At 38.6% G+C, this 20,263-nt stretch overlaps 1 protein-coding gene across 3 annotated transcripts in view; it reads right to left on the minus strand.

Annotated features, from left to right (window-relative positions):
- Window positions 1-553: 553 nt before the first annotated feature.
- The window catches only part of rock1 (Rho-associated, coiled-coil containing protein kinase 1), a 28,327-nt gene continuing 8,617 nt past the window's right edge, over window positions 554-20,263 (minus strand). Inside the window, exons 2-33 of one of the 3 annotated variants that reach the window (XM_083889464.1) lie at window positions 19,715-19,796; window positions 17,322-17,422; window positions 17,045-17,182; window positions 16,719-16,894; window positions 15,400-15,484; window positions 15,160-15,304; window positions 14,906-15,044; window positions 14,609-14,700; window positions 13,610-13,769; window positions 13,387-13,459; window positions 13,193-13,281; window positions 12,670-12,718; window positions 12,366-12,501; window positions 11,907-11,998; window positions 11,570-11,816; window positions 11,325-11,431; window positions 11,028-11,178; window positions 10,175-10,335; window positions 9,873-10,057; window positions 8,586-8,655; window positions 8,393-8,496; window positions 8,053-8,218; window positions 7,861-7,954; window positions 7,440-7,528; window positions 7,162-7,353; window positions 6,907-7,072; window positions 4,961-5,031; window positions 4,777-4,865; window positions 4,515-4,593; window positions 4,103-4,364; window positions 2,671-2,878; window positions 554-1,922 (exon numbers count right to left, since the gene is read on the minus strand). In XM_083889464.1, the coding sequence (XP_083745590.1) occupies window positions 1,919-1,922; window positions 2,671-2,878; window positions 4,103-4,364; window positions 4,515-4,593; window positions 4,777-4,865; window positions 4,961-5,031; window positions 6,907-7,072; window positions 7,162-7,353; window positions 7,440-7,528; window positions 7,861-7,954; window positions 8,053-8,218; window positions 8,393-8,496; window positions 8,586-8,655; window positions 9,873-10,057; window positions 10,175-10,335; window positions 11,028-11,178; window positions 11,325-11,431; window positions 11,570-11,816; window positions 11,907-11,998; window positions 12,366-12,501; window positions 12,670-12,718; window positions 13,193-13,281; window positions 13,387-13,459; window positions 13,610-13,769; window positions 14,609-14,700; window positions 14,906-15,044; window positions 15,160-15,304; window positions 15,400-15,484; window positions 16,719-16,894; window positions 17,045-17,182; window positions 17,322-17,422; window positions 19,715-19,796 (4,002 nt within the window). In that variant the 3' untranslated portion in view covers window positions 554-1,918. Of the gene's footprint in view, window positions 1,923-2,670; window positions 2,879-4,102; window positions 4,365-4,514; window positions 4,594-4,776; window positions 4,866-4,960; window positions 5,032-5,118; window positions 5,214-5,970; window positions 6,021-6,906; window positions 7,073-7,161; window positions 7,354-7,439; window positions 7,529-7,860; window positions 7,955-8,052; window positions 8,219-8,392; window positions 8,497-8,585; window positions 8,656-9,872; window positions 10,058-10,174; window positions 10,336-11,027; window positions 11,179-11,324; window positions 11,432-11,569; window positions 11,817-11,906; window positions 11,999-12,365; window positions 12,502-12,669; window positions 12,719-13,192; window positions 13,282-13,386; window positions 13,460-13,609; window positions 13,770-14,608; window positions 14,701-14,905; window positions 15,045-15,159; window positions 15,305-15,399; window positions 15,485-16,718; window positions 16,895-17,044; window positions 17,183-17,321; window positions 17,423-19,714; window positions 19,797-20,263 lie in introns of those variants that run through there. The other 2 variants (XR_014592823.1, XM_083889465.1) reach the window with 2 other exon arrangements.

Raw genomic sequence — 20,263 nt, forward strand, 5'->3', positions numbered from 1 at the left:
CTGATTAAGTTTGAGAATGTGTAATAGTGATTTTGTTTAAAATGTGCAGCGTATAGGCACAAAAGTGAAACAATCAATGGCTTTCCAGGTAAGTCAAAAACTCTTTAGAGACAATGACCTAAAGAAAAGAGAATAGGTCCTTGAAGTCCGTGACTTGACTTATGTCAGTTAATGTTCTACCGCACACCATCACTTTGGAAACCTTGTGTTTGTTTAAAATTGTGCTATATAAATAAAGTGGATTGGATTGGATTTTCCCCATAACACAAATCAAACTGCTCAAAGCAGGTCTTTCTTAGTCCCTGTCCACTTTGCATGATTACAAATCACATTTTGGGAAGCCTCCATGTCTAGCATGATGATAAAAATATGAATATCAGCAGTGAAAACTAATACACTACAGATGACAAAGATATGTTTATTGACATATCCATCAGTGCGGACTCCAATGCAATTAACCATGCAAATTATCCAAGACAAGAGTAGATCATAGTTCCAGTGCTTTTTTTAAACTGAACAAAAAGTTACAAATGAAAAGATTGCAGAGGTATGCCATAATCCTCATGTCTCTCTTATTATATACACCCTGGGGGTCTGCATTAACAGGACATTACCATGTTAGAGACACAACTCGTAAATGTTAACAAGGACAGTCATGACACAGGTAGCCTCGCTGTAAGTACACCATCCCAAAATATGCCGTATGAAGAGTCTGGGGACTTCGTTTTGACACACTAACTCTATTGCAATGTGTCCATAAAGAGGTAATGTAATATATATATATATATATACTGTATATATATATTTCATATACTTTAACCAGAAACAGTAAATTCTGATAAAACCACAAATAAGTGGCAATTTCTTTTTAAAAAAATATGGAAGCGTTAAGATTTGTCTTGTTTTGGAGAAAAAGAAATAAACAAACAGATATGGCAGTAAAATCAATATCCAAACGTTAAGGCACTAGGTGGGCCAAATGCTACACCTGTTTAGTCTTCTACAAATAATTTACAATTTAAACAGTGCAGTTTTACATTTGTTAACTTAATGTTTTCCTTTTGAACCATTTTCTATGAATCAATGTAAGGCAATACATTACAAAAAATACAATGTACCAAATAAACAACAAAAAAGAAATCAATTAAGTTTCAGGACTCCTACATGCCATTACAATGGAACATTCCTTATGGCTTGGAGCAATAAAAATAATTATAATAAAATAATGCATAGATTTAAATGATGATCTTGCATGCTCCTCACTCAATACTCAAAACATCTAATACTCGTGTCCCAATACTCCGCCCCAAACCTGATAAGTGACTTGTAAAGTGATAAGAATAAAGGCAAAAAAAAAAGGCCAGAGACAAAGGCATGAGTTGTTTGTTTTTGTAGCTGGAAACAGAAGTATGCTTGCATTTAGCTCGAGTATCTGTCAGGCGTGGAAACAAACAACTGATATTCATGTTCCACCTGAGACACAACCACTCACTGCAGACGTGAAAATCCCTGTATGACAGTACCTAAAACCAAACACATACTTGCAGGAATCCCAGCAAACCCCCGTTTTATCTTCCCGTTTCCATCAGAATGTCATAATATTTAAAACTCAGAATAGCTCCATGACATGAGTCCTGCTTTTAATATCACTGCACTGTCCACGTTTAGTTCATGACGAGTGTGCCATCTTCTGGTCGAAGTAGAGAGCTGCAAGTCGAGTTGGATGGTGTTCTTCAGAAGCGAAGTGACAGAGGGGGGGGTATCAGGCGTCTGTAATGTCCTTGATGCCTTTTGTCTGTCATGTGCTTGCAATTTTCCAGCGCTGGTTCTTTTTATTGATATTTTTTTTGTTTTCTTTAAATGAATTTTCTATAATACAGGTTTCTCCATTTTTGAAGATGAGGAATGGTTCAGATGGTTAGCTGAAAGAAAGAATAGAGACAGGTGTCCAGTAAAAGAAAGACAATATCTTATCCTTGGTTAGTAACCCAATTTGAGTCAACAAAAAACAGAAAAGCTTGTTTACCGACACTGCAACACCATTAACACCTTTTCATCATGTTTGACAGGTATGATAAAAAAATAAATAAAATAAAATAAAAAAAAGTGGACCATTCTAACCAGTTGTACGGTAAGTCTATCAAGTTAGTTACTGAACCCAACAACACATTAGTGCCAATTAGAAAAAAACAAGAATCCAAAGTGTCAACTGGAAAAAGCCCAGGAGTCAACCAACCAACCAATCAGGAAGTGTCTTGTGTTAGAAACACCCAGTAACACAATTAATAAATAGAAAAAGTTTTAATTCTTTAGACAAAAGTCTAAAAAAAATAACACTTTCTGGAGAAGTTCCTGTCAACAAGTGCTGGATGTTGTGTCTGCTGCATGGAGGCTGGACTGCGCTCTGCTACAACACAGGAGACAAACAGCAGGTCATGTGACTGACTAAACCACATCTCAGCTCAGCCCACCAGATGGGATAAAATAAGACTTCTGACTGTAGCACACCCTCCACTTACTGCCTAAAACAATATCGCAGTGCTCTATTGTAAGTCATGCAGTTAGCCATAGCTATTTGAACACTAGTAACTGAAACTTATTTTAACACATCCTGATTTAAAAAACAAAACAAAAAAAGAATTATAAATTAGGCCCATACTGTCGAGTTACCTCAGCTTTCCTGTATTGCTTTTAGGGTTCCTGCGGAAGGACTGGTTTGGTCCAGAGCGAGTGGACATAGAACGAGGAGAGGCTCTAGAAAATGTAGATGGTGGGGTCTTGGGAATCTTCTTGCCAAGGTGACCAATCCACTTCTTCTGCTCATCCTGGGTCAGAGCCAGCAGGAGCATGTCCCGGGCAGAGGTCACATCATAATTTACTGCAGGAGATGGCATGAGAGGATGTTGGTCAAGAAGCATCAATCAAGCACAAATGAATCATCGAATGATCCTGCATCTAGTAAGAGCTACAACTAAGGATTATTTTCACTGACGATTAAATCTTCACTTTCTTGATTTATTAATTATTTGAAAAAGTCACTACATGTTCACTACATATTACCAACACAAATATAAGTAAAGGAACTAGTGGCCAAGACCGTAGACCTCGCTTTCTCTGTCTCCCCGCCTCCCGCCCGTGCTAAACAAGGCTTCACGCTCTCTGCGCATAATGGTTTAAATGAACAACAAACAAATGCTGAGTGCTGATCAAGAGTTTTGTGCAAGCAATGTAAGCTCCCGACTCTTGTCCCAAATATGACAGGCTTCATTCAGTGATTGAAACAAATATGTTAACATTAATGAAACGTATATTATATATATTCAAATATATTTGAATATAGACTATCCATTGGCAGCCCTATAATGTATAGATGGATTAGGCTACAGGGATAAATGTGTTATCGATTGGTTAATACAGGATACTCATTATTTATTTGACACTTGTTAAAGAGAGATCACTTTAGGCCTAATAAAGCATGTGGAGTCTTTGGTTATACAGTAGACAAATATATTTTTTTGTTGTAGATACATTTTTAACTGTAAAACTTAATTTTCTATTGATAGAGGAAACCTGTTACGTTTCAGATACATGTTTTGAACAGCACGATATAACGTTAGCTTAGGTAATGCCCAGGTAATTGTTTATTTAAAGATGTTTATTTGATTGTATTCAGTATAGACTAGTGTAGTTATTTAACTTATATCTTTTATTTGTTGTTGTTTGTTGTTTTGGCCTAGTGATACTGCAAGATCCTGTTTTCAATTATTATTTGCAATTCATGTACCAGAAACCCTATAGTCAATAATGTATTTACAAAAACATTCAGTTTGAAATAGTCATAATTTCACATTTCTAAATTATTGTCGTCATCAACATCATCGTCGTTCAACAGACATGTTTGAGCATGCCGTTATTTTAAGGTTCAACAAACACTGATCAACATTTTACATAATTATATACATTTAATGGAGGTTTACGTAGAGAATAATTGACAATTAAAACAATAATGAAATTCATAAGTCATTGCAGTTCTACTGGAAATAGAACAAAAGTTCATCATCAGAATGTATGACTAATAACAACAAGACTTTAGGCAGGTTACCTTTGCAAGGAGCAATAACGTCTTCCTTTTTGTCAAGATGGTCCTTGTGGCACTTAACATGGCAGCGGCGACACTCCAGGGCCGGAGGCGGCTTGAAGACGTGCCACAAAGGCTTGGAGCAGGCCTCACAGTTCGAAGGGAAGTGATATAACGTGGGGATGAACTCATGACCTTTGTGTGGGAGACAGTTCGTCTTGTCGCCCTGAGGGACTGTCTCCATGTCCGCCTCCTTCCTGCACTCTCCTTCATTGGCATACAGAATCTGAAAACCGACAAACACTGCCTTAAAATACACATTTCTGAGGCTGAGCAAGAACTTGAGAAATCTAACATTTTCGCATCAGAATTATAGTGTAGCAGAGAGATGATTCAAAAAGCAAGAGACATATTTGGGGAAAGACAGGGCTCCTACCTGGAATATCCTTGGAATCTCTTCCGTCTCAGCCCGGTACACGTCTCCTTGAGTGACAGGTCTAACATGAAATAGTTTACTGTGCGGGAAAACACAAAATCAACAATTACAGATGAGCAAATCAAAAGTTACTAGGGCTGAAAAAACACATATATATATATATATATATATATATATATATATATATGTATGTATATGTATGTATATGTATATGTATGTATATATATATATATAAAAGAATAAATAAATAACAATAACTTACTCTATATCTAGTACCATTGAGGGGTTGGACTGTTCCTTATCCTGCTCATCATTGTAGAACAGAATCTTCTTACTGCTCACCACCACATACTGTAAACATTAAGAAGGCAATGACATGAAGGCTGATTTTGTCCAATTCAGAAAATGTGGCTTAACAGAGAAAATGTGAAACAAACACAACATACCTGCTTCTTCCATCCGTATCGCTTGATATTAGCACGATTAGGAATAGACAGCCAGCCCTCCAATCTGGATTCTGAAAGTCAAACGTAAAAGACACTAATTTAATTCAATACCATGCACTTAAGACACTGGCCATGCAGTGATTAAATCCAAACTCAACTGAGGGGGGAAAAGTTTGAGGTCTCAAAGGCCATAAGTGTTGCCTAACAGCAGGTGAACCCCTGATGTGATTATACCAGCATTAAAGTAGCTGCACTGGAGTAGGTGACAAGAGATATACATTTAGATATCTCATGCTGCTACGAAAACACTCCCCATGCAGGAGGAAAATGTTAGACATAAGTGAATCCTTGTTAAAAGAGCATGGGAGATTTTACCATTAGTCGTGTTACAAGCACCACAAAAAAATGTTTGCAGCAGGATTTTGGTGTTCGTTTAGGCCCAATTAGTTTGATCACTCACTCCTTTGATAGGTGTAGAAATGATAATTCATAAGTGCATGCACCTGAAACAACACATGGACATTGAACTGAGAGGGACTTGTCTGCTACATGTGACATTGGGAAGGGAGTCTTTGTGTCCAACAAGAGCAGAACTTCAGAGTGAACATGCCGACAAAAACATTAAATGAACAATATCAGTGTTTGAAGTGCACAGTGCTGTGAATTAAGTCAGTTTCGAGACACATTTTGAAAGGTGCTAAGAGTGATGTGGTAAAACCTGAGGTCACACACCAAGTCACTGCGCCAGTGTGGTCTCTTAACATTCTGTTAATATTAGTCAATAAATTTGTTTGATCAGGCAGTCACAATAACATTTCAATTTCATGTATATGCCACTCTATAAGGCTTCTTTCAAAAGTGTTTCATGAATCCCCACAGCAGAGAAGGCTCTATCACATCTGGCAAAAGAAAAACACTTTAAAAAAATAAAAAATCAGGGGCAAAAAAGACAAACACACGAGAGCTGCAGCACAGGCCAGGCAAAGGGGCTCGTCCACTCAGTTACTCACAGAGGGAAAGGAATAGTAGTTACAAAGATAAGAAGAGCAAGGAGAACCAACTGGACATGAGGGGAATAAAGAGAGAATGGTTTAACCACAGATATGAGCAAAACATGAAAACTGACCGTAGAAAGTTCATTTTAAAGATGCAATGATTAATCCGTTGTACATTAGTATCAGAAAATAAGAAGGTTGATGTTTTCTGGGCTATGTATACTAAAACAAATCTCACAAATGAATAACTTGTTAAATAAGAGGCTAAAAAAATGTGCTCACTGGTATAATTAAAGGTCGCATTAAAAAGGTTATTTGCGATAATTCATAGATAGTGTGATGACAGTTAAGGTGTTGTTGATAATGAAGATCCCTTTGTACTCGGACCACGGAAGAAAAACAAAAAGTAAAAACAAATGAAACGTCAACATCAGTATGAGCTACAGTATTGTCTAAATCTGCACTGCCACAGAATTTCACAATCGGTGCATCATCATAACGTTGGTGTTCATGTTAGATCTTGCAAGAAAACATGAACAGTTTTGAGCATATGGCAGTAAGTACAGCAGCTGGACTGTTTTTGATTAATCCAACCGTCTCAGCTTTATACACCTTCATATACCAAAATTATAACTAAAGGCATCTGTTGAACCAGTCCAATAAACATTGGCTACACTCTTTTTAACATAAACACATACATCATGATTTTAACTTCTTAAGAGTAAATGTCTTAATACAAAAAGTAGGATATAATAATTAAGTAGCATTTTCAGCATTAAGTCTACTTGATCTTTTTTTTTTTCACATATAGAGGCAAATATAGAACAACCTACTTTAACCATCACATAATATAATTACATGTTGAATATCTACAACAGACTTATGACCATAGACTTTTCAGTGTTAGTATTAGAAGGTGCAGTGACCAGTTAAACCCAGAGGTGACCTTACCTGCAATGTTGCTGTCCGTCTCATCTGTCAGCAAACTGGTGACACTTGAGTTATCCATGCGCTGTTGCAGGTCGTTCAGTTTTTCCCTAAGCTGCTCGATATCGCTCTCCTTACTGTCCAGCTGCATCTGCAGCTCATTGCGATATGTGCATTCTTCTGCCAGTTGCTGTGGATGAGAAAGTTAGGATACTTTGAAAACAAGGGAAACAAAACTACAGAATTATTCTAGCTTCTAGCACACTGATGTTAACTTACCGCCTGCATCTCGCTCAGCTCCTTCTGATACTTGATGGCCATGTGGTTAAACTTCTCCTTCTCCTGATTAAGATCGAGCTGAAGCTTGCGGTTCTCCTTCTCTTTCTTCCGCAGGTCTGCAGTACTGCCCTTCTTCTTGTGGTCCAGCTTCATGTCCTTGCGGTTCATGATCTCTGCCAGCTTGTTCACCGCCTGGCAGACAAAGGTAGATAAATCAGCCACCATTGTACAATTATATAACCAGTGTACACCATCTGACCACAGGGGTCCATGTTTACCTGAGTCTTCAGTGTGCGCTCTGTGGTGAGGACCTTCTCATAGTTGGCCTTGATTGTGTTTGCAATCTCCTCCTTCTGAGCTGCATACTCTGTCAGGGAAAACAGTCAATTCAGGATAATTACAATATAGCAGGGAGAAACGGTTGACCCACTAATACCGACTACATTCATTTCAAGAGCTTGTCATACACCTTTCAGAACGAATTCCCTCATTTTCAAGTCAAAGTCAGTTACAAAACTGTAGGTATTACAGAAGCTAACAGCTTTTTCCAAAACAGCACATCAAAAGAGAGACAGCAAACAGAATTGTATCCAAATATATATATATATATATACATACATATTCACTCCAAAAATACAACATTTTCTCAGGTCTTTCTTTTCTTTTCCCATGGAAACCCTGTTACCAAAGGGACAGTACCTTCTTCCTGAGTTTTCAGCTTCTCATTCAGTTCACCCGTGTCTTTGCTCAGATTCTCCACATCTTTGGTCAGAGTTTTATGAGATTCCTCGAGCTGCAAAGGATTTTTACATAAATAATACAATTATATCGACATGGTGAAGGAAGCTTTTAAACTCCAGTTACATCGACAGATATTTCTGGATTTCTTACCCGTGAAATGGTGGCATCTTTTTCCCCAACCTCCTGCTTGTATCTGGTCATCGCTTTCTTATTCTCCTGGCTGAGCTCAAAGTACTGTTCCTCCTGAAGCGCCCGGGCAAGCTGCTCTGATTCTGCCTTGGTTACCGTCAGATCCAGCTGGGCAGACAGAGAGTCCCTTTGTCCAGGATAAAACAAATGTTTAATATTAGTTGAACAAAATATAACTTCCTTATTTCAGCTTTGTTGATAGCTTCATCATATGACATCAGACACATTTGTTGGTCAGTAATCAATATTTAGGGGGTTGAGTCACAGGGCTGCAGTTTGCATGAAGTATCCAGTTTCTTACCTTTCACTGCACAAATCCTGCACTCTCTTTTGAGCCTCTTGTACTAGCCGGTTCCTTTCCTCGAGCTCCTCTTTTAGTTCCTTGACCTGAGTTTTGTAAAGTGTCTAAAGGGGGATGGACAAATCAGTTATACCACATATTTCAAACTGAATTGAGAGGACAGAAATGCATAGGTAAAGGGAATTATACTTACAGAAAAATACTGTTCGGCCTCAAGCTGGTCCTGAAGTTCCCTCATCTGTCCCTCGTTGCCTCTATATTGTCTGGTAACACAGCAACAAAAAGGCGAGGGACTTAATTTCAATTTCTTCATTAAATCCATGTATCTGGCTAATTTAACACAGATATTTCCACTCATAAGTTTAGGCAGTTTCTGTAAACAATGCTCTTGAAAGCTATAGTACGTAGCTTTAATATCTATTAGATTCAAACCACTGTCAATGAGTTCTCACAATTCTGATTAAGTCTATTAGCTCCACATGACTCCTTGTTTCTCTACCAGTTTTTAGATCTTATGTCACCTGGCAACATTCCTGCACTGCACACAGAAAGTTATTTGTTTTATTTCAAGACAGACAGAGGCAACAGCAACATTTTGGTACTGAAGAGAGATAGCAAACCGTTTGGAGTTTAACTGAAAACACAAATCAGCGGCAACAAAAAGTTTCAAATGGAAAATCAAAAAAATATATATATATAAAAGTTACACACTGTAGACAAACCGTACAAACAGCCACTGAAGTAAGGACAACAAGTAGCACTGGCTGCTGTGCTCGCCAGGGGATTAGGAATAGATTGGAAGGAGCTGGACTCAGAGTAAACCCTAATCTTGTGGCGTAAACGCTGTCACAGAGCAGCTTTGGCATTCCCACCCCTCTAAGCTGGAATAATAGCACTTATTTGAAAATAACGAGTAATTGGAAGGCAATTGATGTCTTAACGTTCAAAGAGCATTATTGGGCAGTGCAGCAATAACAGAAAGTCCAAATACCAGACTGATGATACTGCCAGTTTCTTTGAAAATAAAATAAGATGCACAACTGGCTCAGATGTTTCCATTTTCCAAGAAAACACATCATATTCTATTCTGTTTTCATTTGTCTATTTTATGTCAGTGTTTCTTACATGTTTTATGTGGGGACCCACTCAAGTTATCAAGACCTGATTAACAATGAAAATGGTGACAAGGGGGACATTATATAAACGGTCATATTTTTGCTGACATTTCTGTGAATCAGCCTTTGGAAAGAGTTACATATTTGATAAATTATTACTATTTACCTTTATCCATGCTATTTAATAATTCTTAATTAAAAGGCTGTGGAAAAAATAAGACATTTTATTTGGCATCCACCCAAAAAAAGATTCCCACGACCCATCAGTGTTTCCCAACCCAGCCTCTGGGAATGTCTGACCCAAGTCATATGTAGTCAACACTGTATAAGCAGTATTTGTATGAACTTGCAGAGAAATGACTCACTTTGTCAGCTGTGCCAACTGGAACTCTAGTGACCGTTTAGTCTCTAGCGCTGAGTTGATCTCTTGTTTGAGCTGCTTCTCTGAACACCTAAGACGGTCCACTTCTTGTGTGCGGCTCTTCAAGTCATTCTGAGCCAGGATACGCTTGCTCGACTCCTGTTCCAACTGTATCCGCAGGTTCTTTACCTGAAGAGTGAAGACATAAAAAAGTGAGATGTCACATTAATGAAGCACAGGAAAACAGTGCAAAGGGATTTTAGTCAGATTTACCAAGACTGTCAAGGTGAAAGTGAGGTTACTTACGTCATCTTCCAGTCTCTCCTTTTGCTTCATCAGCTGCTCCATCTTCTGCACAGACTGCTTGAGGTCAAACTCTAGCATTGAACACTGCTTCTCTACCTCCACTACTCTGCTTTCAGCTCTCATCCTGGCTCCATTCTCCTCAGACATCTTCTGCTGAACAGCTGGAGAAGCAAGATCAAAGATGAAGAGTGAGCTCTTTCCCACTGCCAAACTGAACACCATAATCATTTCAGTATTTGAAAAATTTCACCGAGATCAATGCATGCCTAAGAAAATGTACAGTGCCTTTCACCACCATCAGCATAAACATAACAAAATGTGTTAATTTTGTTCTACGAACATTTTGGACACTCTATTTAAAAACCTTGTTCCCTGCAAATCAAAATAATAAGAGATCTATGGACCTAATATCGATAAACAGAGCCAAAAGAACCTTAGCATGGAAGAAATTAGACAAGGAGAGGCTGAACTATTCTCTACTCAAGCAAAAACAAGATAAAGGGCAATAAATCACCTGCACCTAACATTTTTCTATTGCAAAAAAAATGCATTAGAGTCCAGCTTTAATATGCAATGTGGCAATGTCCTGACATGCTGACTAGTTTATACTAGAATTCCTCCCACCCAAACTGCCCCTGGAGGAGAGTCTGAAACAACATTATAAATGAAAGACAAAGCAGGGAGAAGGTGGTGGTGTGACAGCTATAGAAACAGGGACAAAACATAAATATAAAAGAGAGAACAAATAAAATTATGGCAAAGATAAAAAAAAAAGAAGAAATGGAAATGGAAATGGGGAAAAGTATGGTGGAAAACAGCAAGAATGACATGCTCTGACATAGGACTAGCATACCATTCGTTGCAACTGATTTGGCTTCTTCAATAGACTCATATTTGTCAGTGAGCTGTGCCCGCGTCACCCTGTGTTCCGTCTGTTCTTGCTCAAGACGCTGCTGCAGGGTCTTCAGTTTGTAGTTGAGGTCTATTTCAAGATTGTTCTTCTCCTGGTGGGGGGAGAATGAGAACCCAGAAAAAAGCATGTAGCAAACTGAACACAGGACTCTTCAATGTCTAATTAAAAATAAATAAAAGCACAAAAGAAGATGCATAGAAAGCGTCGACATGTATGCATATAGACTATAGCCAATACCTTCTCCATGTTATTGCTCCTTTCCTGGGATTGTTTCCGTTCTGCCTCCATTTTAGAGAGGCCGAGCTTCAAGTTTTTGTTGTCCTCTTGCAATCCTGACATCCTCGCTGAGGATAAAAGACAAACAGTCAGATACTTCCTAGTTCACAGTCTGAGTCTCATACATTCATCGAATACATTTATAACACTATTATCACAGACTTATAGGACTTTAGATTATATGTTTGCCTATGTCCATGGTTCACCTTGCAGCTCCCTGATCTCCTCAGATCCTAGGCTGTAGTTCCTCCTCTCAGAGTCCAAGGTGCTCTGAAGAAGCAGAAGCTCCTTCTCCAGCTGCGCCTTCTCCAAGTCTCCTGCGCGGCTCCTCTCCTGCATCTCACGGTTCAAACTCTCCAGCTGACTCATTGACTTTGCCATCTCCGTGTGACTCTTCCTTAGTCTCGCAGCAGTGTCCGACTCGGCACGCAGCAGGTCATTGGCCTCCTCCAGCTGCCAATCAAAACAGATTGCGGTCAGGACAGATGAGCTCAGGGGTATTGTCCATTCGTCAGACTGCATGCGTGTATGTCATGCGTGTACCTGATTCTGCAGCTGGACAATCTTGTCGTTTGAGGCCTGTGAGTTCTGACTGATCTTCCTCATATCTTCTAGCTGCTCCTTTAAAGTTGACACTATGAGAAAAACAAAAAAACAGATAGTAAATAAGACACATCACATTTTACTATCTGTGTACACACACACACAAGTAGTGTTCACACAGAAGTGCATTTAGTGCAATCTTCTGTACTAAGTCAATGGGAAACGTAAAGTGACATGTGCATGTAGCACTTAATTAGATGTGTGGTTAGCAGCAATGAAGGTGAGGAGGGTCATTTGAGCATATGCCTTGGCCACATCAAATGATACTAAGCGGATGAGGTCATTACCATATTACAAAACTATGTTCAAACACAGAGTGCATCCACTGCTTCACTCTGCAATTATCCTTTAATTGCAAAGCTTCTGAATCATGCATCAGCAGCACCTCATTATCTTTACCCTCATTCTCCAAATTGCGTCTCTTCTCTGCGTCCTGGTCAGCTTTTCTTTGGTACTCTATGAATCTGTGCTGCAACATGAGCTTTTCCTTCTCCAGTATAGACATGCTGGCTTCTGTATTCTTCCTAACGTTTGCCTGTGGTGAGGGACAACCGAGCGGACATGAATCAGAAACAAACTCATTGAACTTAACCGCTTTTTGAAAATAAGTGTTGTTTAGAGTATGAGGCTCTACATATATATATTAACAACATCAGATTAAGATCTGTTCATAATTTAAAAAGAGTGAAGGTGTCAATTTAACCTCTTCATCTAGTTCTTTCATGATCTTCTCAATCTTGTTGTTGGACGTCCTAAGAGGAACAGAGAAATGAAACTGCTTACAAACAGATGTGGACAATAACTCAGTAACAATATAATTAACAAATGATATTCATTATACATCAATATCATGTTTATACACAGTGCAAACACACTTCGAGACATAACTGATATGAATGTTTTGCCTCAGATTTGTGAAAAGCGTGATTATAAAGATTAGCGTATTTGAAGTGTATGAAAATGTGAAGCAAATTCCAGAAATAGCCTGGTTTCCCTTTGATAAATATGTTTCTCATAATAAACTCATATGTGGTCATGTGTTATTTACAAATGTCCTAATTTAGCAAGACAAAAAAAATGAAAAATTAAATTTGCATTTTCAATAAGCATTAACGCTTCTCTGAAACATTTGTATTTCTGCCCATCTCCAAGGTTTGCTTTTAGTTCTTGAGCCAAGTGAAACGACATTTGTTTTGTATGAATAACTAACATGTCTCATACCATACCTGCATTTCTGTTCCAACTCATCCTTCTGCTGCATCTCAGTGTGGAGCTGTTCCTCTAGGTGGTAGATTCGTTTTTGGAGGTTTTCCAGCTAAACAGAAGCATAGCATATATTAGAGAATTGGCAGATATCCTATATGTCAAAACAATGTTTCTGTTCAAAAAAAAAAGAAAAAAAAAGTAGTCTTCTACTAACATGACTCTTGTCCTCCTTTGTGGAGCTGCTACGTTTGTCACTGGTCTTTGAGGTGGTAGAGCTGCGTAAAGGACTGGAAAATGACTATTATTAGTATCTAGTAACAAACCTTATCAGTTTAATCAGTTTAACAGGAAAAATAACTTGAATTTAAAGTACAATATGTAATGACATTGTCAAACTTTTGTGAACACAGCGTACAGCAACAATGAGCCTGACTTACTGTTGACTGCTATAGTAAGTGAATCCTACAAAGGGGAGCTGGTTGCCCACAAAGGCCTTTGGTACGGGAAAGGTCTCCTCCTCTCCCCGGTCCTCTTCAATGTCGTCAAAATTACTGGTGTCGACGTCGCTGCTCAGTTCAGGTACAACTGGAGCAGCCGCTGTAAATGGTAACAAGGAGGCAGCAGATTTATGACCGGCAAAATAAAACCACCAGAGTTGATTATGAATCATTTATCTCCCATTTTAAAAAGCACATAATGTTAATGCATTAAAAACAAAACATCTGATCTTCAAACAATTGGATCTTTGGGTTTGTTTACATCTCTGAGCATAGCTATAAGACGAGCATTTTACTTACAATTACGCAAATGTTCACTCACCAATCTTCACACATTCATTTGCAAATAAAACTAATAGGATCACACCAGGCATTTAAATTATCCCTTTCTTTTTAAACTTTGACCAACTTCTCTCTCCCAACACTCTCCATTTAAGTACATTTCTTTTTTTTTTTCCATCTACATTGCATGTTGAGTTTTCCCGAGATGAGCTTTCTTTTAAAATCTCTTTAAATCAAAGGAAACCAGCCAGCTAGCAGAGCTGATTAGCCAGTCAAACAAAAAGGAAACAAACACCAAAGTGCTGACTTAAGCCTAATCAAGTATTAAATATAAAGCCACTAAAGGACTGACTCAAGTGACTGGATTAAGCCATGTATTTCTAATCTCTCTCCGTTCCCGACTCAATGCCAACGCATTAACATTTGCATTTAACTGCTTCCCCTGTTGTTGGCCTCAGAAATGCAGTGCTGCCAGCAATCATGTTTGGTCTTAGAATAGGATGCAGAATGAATGGCTCGTCCACAAGAATTTCCTGCAACTGTCTGTAGTAGGTCAAATGTAAAACACGGTTGCTTTGCAATAACAAAAAGCAGACAGCCAGCTGAAATGGGAAGTGTGAATGTAATCTGTAAACCCAGCTGTGAAAATGCCCTTACCGTCTCTGATGCTCTCCCATGTCCACTGGTCATTCTTGAAGAAAGGATGCCTCTTGATTTCATCAACACCGTTACGGCCAAGCCGAACTTCCCTACAGAAGAAAAGAGGACATACTGAGTTTTGACACTCGAACAATTCAGAGTGTGATTTTCACAAAAACGGTTGAAGAAAGGATTCTCAAGATCCTTCCACAGAGGGGCCTCAACACTGAAACCACTTGACCCTAACAATAAAGAGAGGGCCTGAGATAAGGACCCTCTTGGAGGATTCAGTTTTTGTTCCAGTCACTCTCTAACCTGTCAGTCAGGAAAGCACAGATGAGATTCTTGGCATCGTTGGAGATGTCGCTGTCTTCAGGGAAGGTCAGGGCGTTCTTGTGGTTCATAATTTTGCTGTACGTCCCCACCAATGAGTCCGCATAGAAAGGAGTGTCACCTGTGCGAAACACGAGACACATAAGAGCCACTGGTGGATGAGAGTCCCTGGGAAAAGTTTAACATGTACACAGAAAGTGCTTCAAGTGCTTTTTTATCTTGAATTAACAACTTACCAACTAGCATTTCATACAGGAACACTCCCACAGACCACCAGTCACACTCTCTGCCATAATAGCCATCTCCTCCTTGGGATTTCAGTACCTCAGGTGAAATGTAGTCAGGAGTTCCCACTGCTGTGTCACATCGTACCATACCATCCTGAGGAGAGCAAGGATTTTTTTTACAAAAAAATGAAGAGTTTAAACTATGTAAATTGTATAATTAAAGGGTTTATTTGAAGGCAAGAGTGATACCTTGTTCATTTTCATACAGGTCCCAAAGTCTGCCAGTTTTAAGTGACCCACTTTGTCCAACAACATATTATCAGGCTTCACATCCCTGCAAAGACAAAAAAATAAATATACAACATGTAAACAATGCATCAAAACCAAGCATAGAACAATCAAACTGAAACGTTGCAGGTGTGTATGTTTGCAGGTCATGCTAGTGCTGCCTGACGGTGCCATTAAGGAAAACAGTTCTTAACGTCAGAGCTGTCTGGAAGTGCTGCATGCCGCTGCAGTGATAAGTCAAAGTAATGAGGTATGAAGGGAGCGGGGAATTGAGAGAGCAGAATTTATTACTGCATGAAATTTCCTTTCACTGCAACTTCCAGCCACTAATGGGAAAACAGCAGAGAACAAACTGATACATCTGTCACGGTGTGAATTCTCTTCCACTGCAGCTGTGCACAGGGCTTAGTATGTCAAATAGTATTAGTAACATTTAATAATGGCAACAAATAAGGAACTTGCGTAGTGCAAGCGATATTAAAGCATCATGGAACTGAATAGAAACACTGTATGAACATTATTGTATAAAAAATTATCACAATAACTATACCTTAAAAAAATAACTTTATAACTGGTTTTGGAATCAGGTAAAGATGTGGCAATTTACAGTTATTAAACAAAGTCAAACAGAATTTTGTCCCAAAGTAAATTAGTTTTATCATTTCAAAATAAGTAATGTATGAGACGAACAGTTATTATACCAGCAGCTAGCAGTGATGCTAAAAACAATACCTTTGTTCCTGAGCTACTTCCTGCTTATTAAAAGTCCCTTGGATCATATGTTTCCACCACTCCTTCTAGACTAGAGTCTAGTGCACATTCACAACTGTAAAGGACTGTGATAAATATAATAATTTCCAATACTTGCTTTGGACGTTTTAGAAGCCCTTCTGGCTCACAGATGCAAGAAACCCCTGTTTCATTAGAAATGTATCAAATCCATGTGTTTGACTGCAGCCAATTTGAAAACCAAAGCCACACACACACAATAAGCTTTACTGTAATACAGCAGCTGCTGGAGGGAATCGAAAGAAAGAACGCAAAGACAAAAGACATAAAAAAAGAGAGAGAAAACAGCTATGTTGCCTATTGATATTCACTTACCCTAACTCAACCATCGGGGCACTAGAAGAATGTAATGTTCACATAATAACAAAACCATTCATAGTTGGACCAGCCATCACAGGTAACCAAGGACAAATCTTGAACCAGTCCTGCCCTCTATATAACAATTCCGAGATGAAACACTCATCAGGGATATGGAGAAGTTTTGTTATTACCTGTGAATAAACCCCATGGAGTGAATTGCATCCAGGGCTAGCACCACCTCAGCTGTGTAAAAGCGGGCCCACTTCTCTGGGACATCATAGTTGCTCATTAAGTTCACCAAGTCTCCACCAGGCATGTATTCCATCACCATGTAGAGGTAGCGGTCGTCTTGGAAAGCAAAAAAGAGCTAGAAAGAAGAGATAAATGATCAGTGAAACACAAAAAATAATACGAAGCTACCATTCAATGTAGTCCTTGATTTAATGTCAGCTGCATTAAATAATAATAAGATAATATCAACCAAGGTGAAAGATGCCATATCTCCATTGCATCTTACCTGCACTACCCACGAACTGTTGGCAAAAGCCATAATGTCTCTCTCCTCCCAGAAGAAAGCAGAGTCCGACCTCTTGATCATCTCAAACTTGCTCAGAAGCTTCATGGCATATACTTTGCTCGTGGCTTTGTGTCTTACCTGTTAAGATGTCGAGGTGACAATTTAGTGAGTTTTCAAAAACTTGGAATTGTTTTGGAGCAGAGAATAAGAAATGTGTTTTTAAATATAAAAAATATCGACTGTATTGGAGGTTTATAAATACAAAAATGATTCTTACCAACTGCACTTCTCCAAATGCTCCCCTACCAATAACTTTAACCACTTCATAGTCTTCAGCTTTCATCCGTAGATCACGAATTTTACTAATAGTTTCCTTATCTGAAAAATAAAACAATAAGATGTTACAGAATATAGAGCATGCAGAATACTATACTGTGACTAAGTTGTTGCATGGACCTGTAAGAAGAGCCTTGACCTCACATGCTAAAGCATCACATCCAGTTATAGATGTCAACGTCATTCAGTACGTTCAATTGACATTAGAAAAAAAGTCCAACTAAAACCAAACTTTTAAATACACATAATGATGTCTTCAAAGTTGGAGTAACACATTCAGACAACAGGATACGGGAGTTTAATTCATACTGCATGTTTAAGTTAAGTCAGATCAGAGTCATGCACTACAGTTTCCACCCCAAGCTTGAAAAGGAAAATAATAGCAGAGGACACTGGTTTTATGCTTTGTCAGCTTAAAGAATTGAATATTTTAAAGTTCATGAATGTAGGAAGACTCCTAATGGCACTTGACATGCTAAAAACTAGCCACAGGCTAAACCAGAAACCAATTAATACTAGCAAGCTGAAAGGGGGTGTGTCGTCACAGTAGTGGAGGCAGACATATTTCATTCAATGAATTGATCACCCAGTATCCCTAGTGCTTGTATACTGTGACAAAAACAGTAACCAACTGAATGGCATAGTTGAGCTACAACCATAAAAAAAACATTCAGAGTGATGTCTTCACATTAGGCGTCACATGATGATGCAATGACAGATTTTCATAAAACATCTAGTATGTTGGCAAACGGGAAAAAAAGGCTGAAAGACTCTGCACAGCCGAGAAATGTCACTCAAGTTAAGTGTGTTTCTTACTGAGAGTTAGCCTTTCCCTGATTTAACAATGCTAATTCCCCAAAGGGAGATATACTATTCACTGTTCAGCCAAATTTGGACATATCTGGACTAATGGGATAATTTTCAATTCACATCGGTCACAAATGGCACTGGATCGCATGGAAAAGGGGGGACGTGGGGACATCCAAGTTCAATTGATCTAAAAATAAAAAGTGAAGCAGTGAACTATTAGAATAAGAACGTTTGAGAATTAGTCATCTCTAGTCTCTGCAGAGGTTCTCTGGATCAAGAGCCTTACTGAAAATCCTGGCGGACCAAAAAGACACGTAAACAATGTTTAGAAATGGTAAAAATATTGTGACGTTGCCACTGCAAACAGCAGAGATACAGCATAGATACAGTGGAGCAATCAGCTGATATGTTCACGGTCCAAAGCACAATATATGGACAAGAGCAGGCAAACTTAAGAGCCCTTCAGGCAGCGCATACAACTGAGGACCAGTGTCTCACAAGACAGCCAGTCTATTATCCATCAATCCATTTCCATCACTTGGGCGCTTCACGCAAATGTTCAGCAGCAAGAGTAATTGACAAGATGCCTAATGACAGTCTTTGCCCAAGGGTTTAGTAGCCTGGGTTGGTAATTCAAATACAGCACACTGACATTTTGGTTGTTCTCAAATGGATTATCCTGCCGATGAACCAACTCACGACAATGGTTGAGAAAAATAAGCTCTTAAACGAAGTGAAGACACCAAGGACACATTTTCTGATAACATCTTACAAACTCACATTATTATAATTAAGTACATTTATACACATGAAGGTAAAAAAATAGCACACAAGAGAAGCTAAGCACTTAATAAAAACCACAGAAGTCCCCATTATTACTACCTGACCACTATGATGCAATAATATTAATATTTTTATCACATCTCTGAGCAAGATGCTTCTATTTACAGATAGAAAAAAAAATCTAAACAAAATTAAGAATTTTGGGTCATACCAGAAATAGAAAAAGTAAAGGAGTAAAAGGTGAGCATATGTTTGTTCAACTGTGTTTTGTTAAATTATTTATTTAATTTGTGTATTCTTAAATTAGATTACTGGTTCTTCGTAGTGAGTATTCATGAAATTTTGATCAGCCTTTGGATAATCACTGTAACCTGTGAATTGGGGGGGTTAGAATAGATCTGTATGACGGGTACATTTGGCAACACTTTCAAACTCTGAATGATCATTTTTGTTTTGTCTAAAACATAGTTATGAGGGTTCCCCCAGGCTGTGGACAGTGAAAAAAATGAAGCCATCACTATGTGGGTCACCAGCCATTTATGAAAGCTCCTTTGTTGGGGACTCTAAGCAGCAGACACCTATTGTGTCCAAGCCCACATCGAGGCAGTGACCTAAAACAGCCTTTGTACTGAGCCTCGACTTATACCCACATATAAGAAGGGGTCTGAAAACATAAATGGTTAAAGCAAAAGACATATAGAGATCAGGGCATAAGGAGAAAGGATGATGCAAGGTACTCACATCTATTCAAGAAGTTGTCAATGCTCTTGTTTTTCCTCAGGGCAGGGAAGTCAAGGTCATACACCAATGCATCCAAGCCATCCTGAGGGGGAGAGGAAAGAGGTTAACAAGCAAGCAAAAAAAGCTACTCCTGCCAAGCTGTGGGCTTCCAGTCTGAATCACATAAACAAAGTTTCTGAGGGATTTAGCATACAACAAATACCCAAAATTGTACGCTAGTGTAAGCATTATGTTTTAAAGTGATAAATACTAGATCCACTAAAGAATGCTTGTTGAATTAAGAAGTTCCAATTTACATTACCATCAAATAAACCAAACACTATGAAAAAAAATGCCATCTCAAGATACTTGAGATATGTGATAATATCCATTATTTGTGTTTCCTTCAAGAGGCTGCAGCACCATTAACTGTAACAGGACAAAAGAACTAATCAAACGTGGGTGGTGGTATTGTTCTCAAGGTAAAGTGCATATCTCAAAATCAGCCTATGTGAGCATATGAATACTGAGAAACATTGATTCTTCAGGGCTCGAGTCAGATGATCAGAA

The sequence above is a fragment of the Microchirus variegatus genome (assembly GCF_963457635.1).
Source record: "Microchirus variegatus genome assembly, chromosome: 5".
Classification (NCBI taxonomy): domain Eukaryota; kingdom Metazoa; phylum Chordata; class Actinopteri; order Pleuronectiformes; family Soleidae; genus Microchirus; species Microchirus variegatus.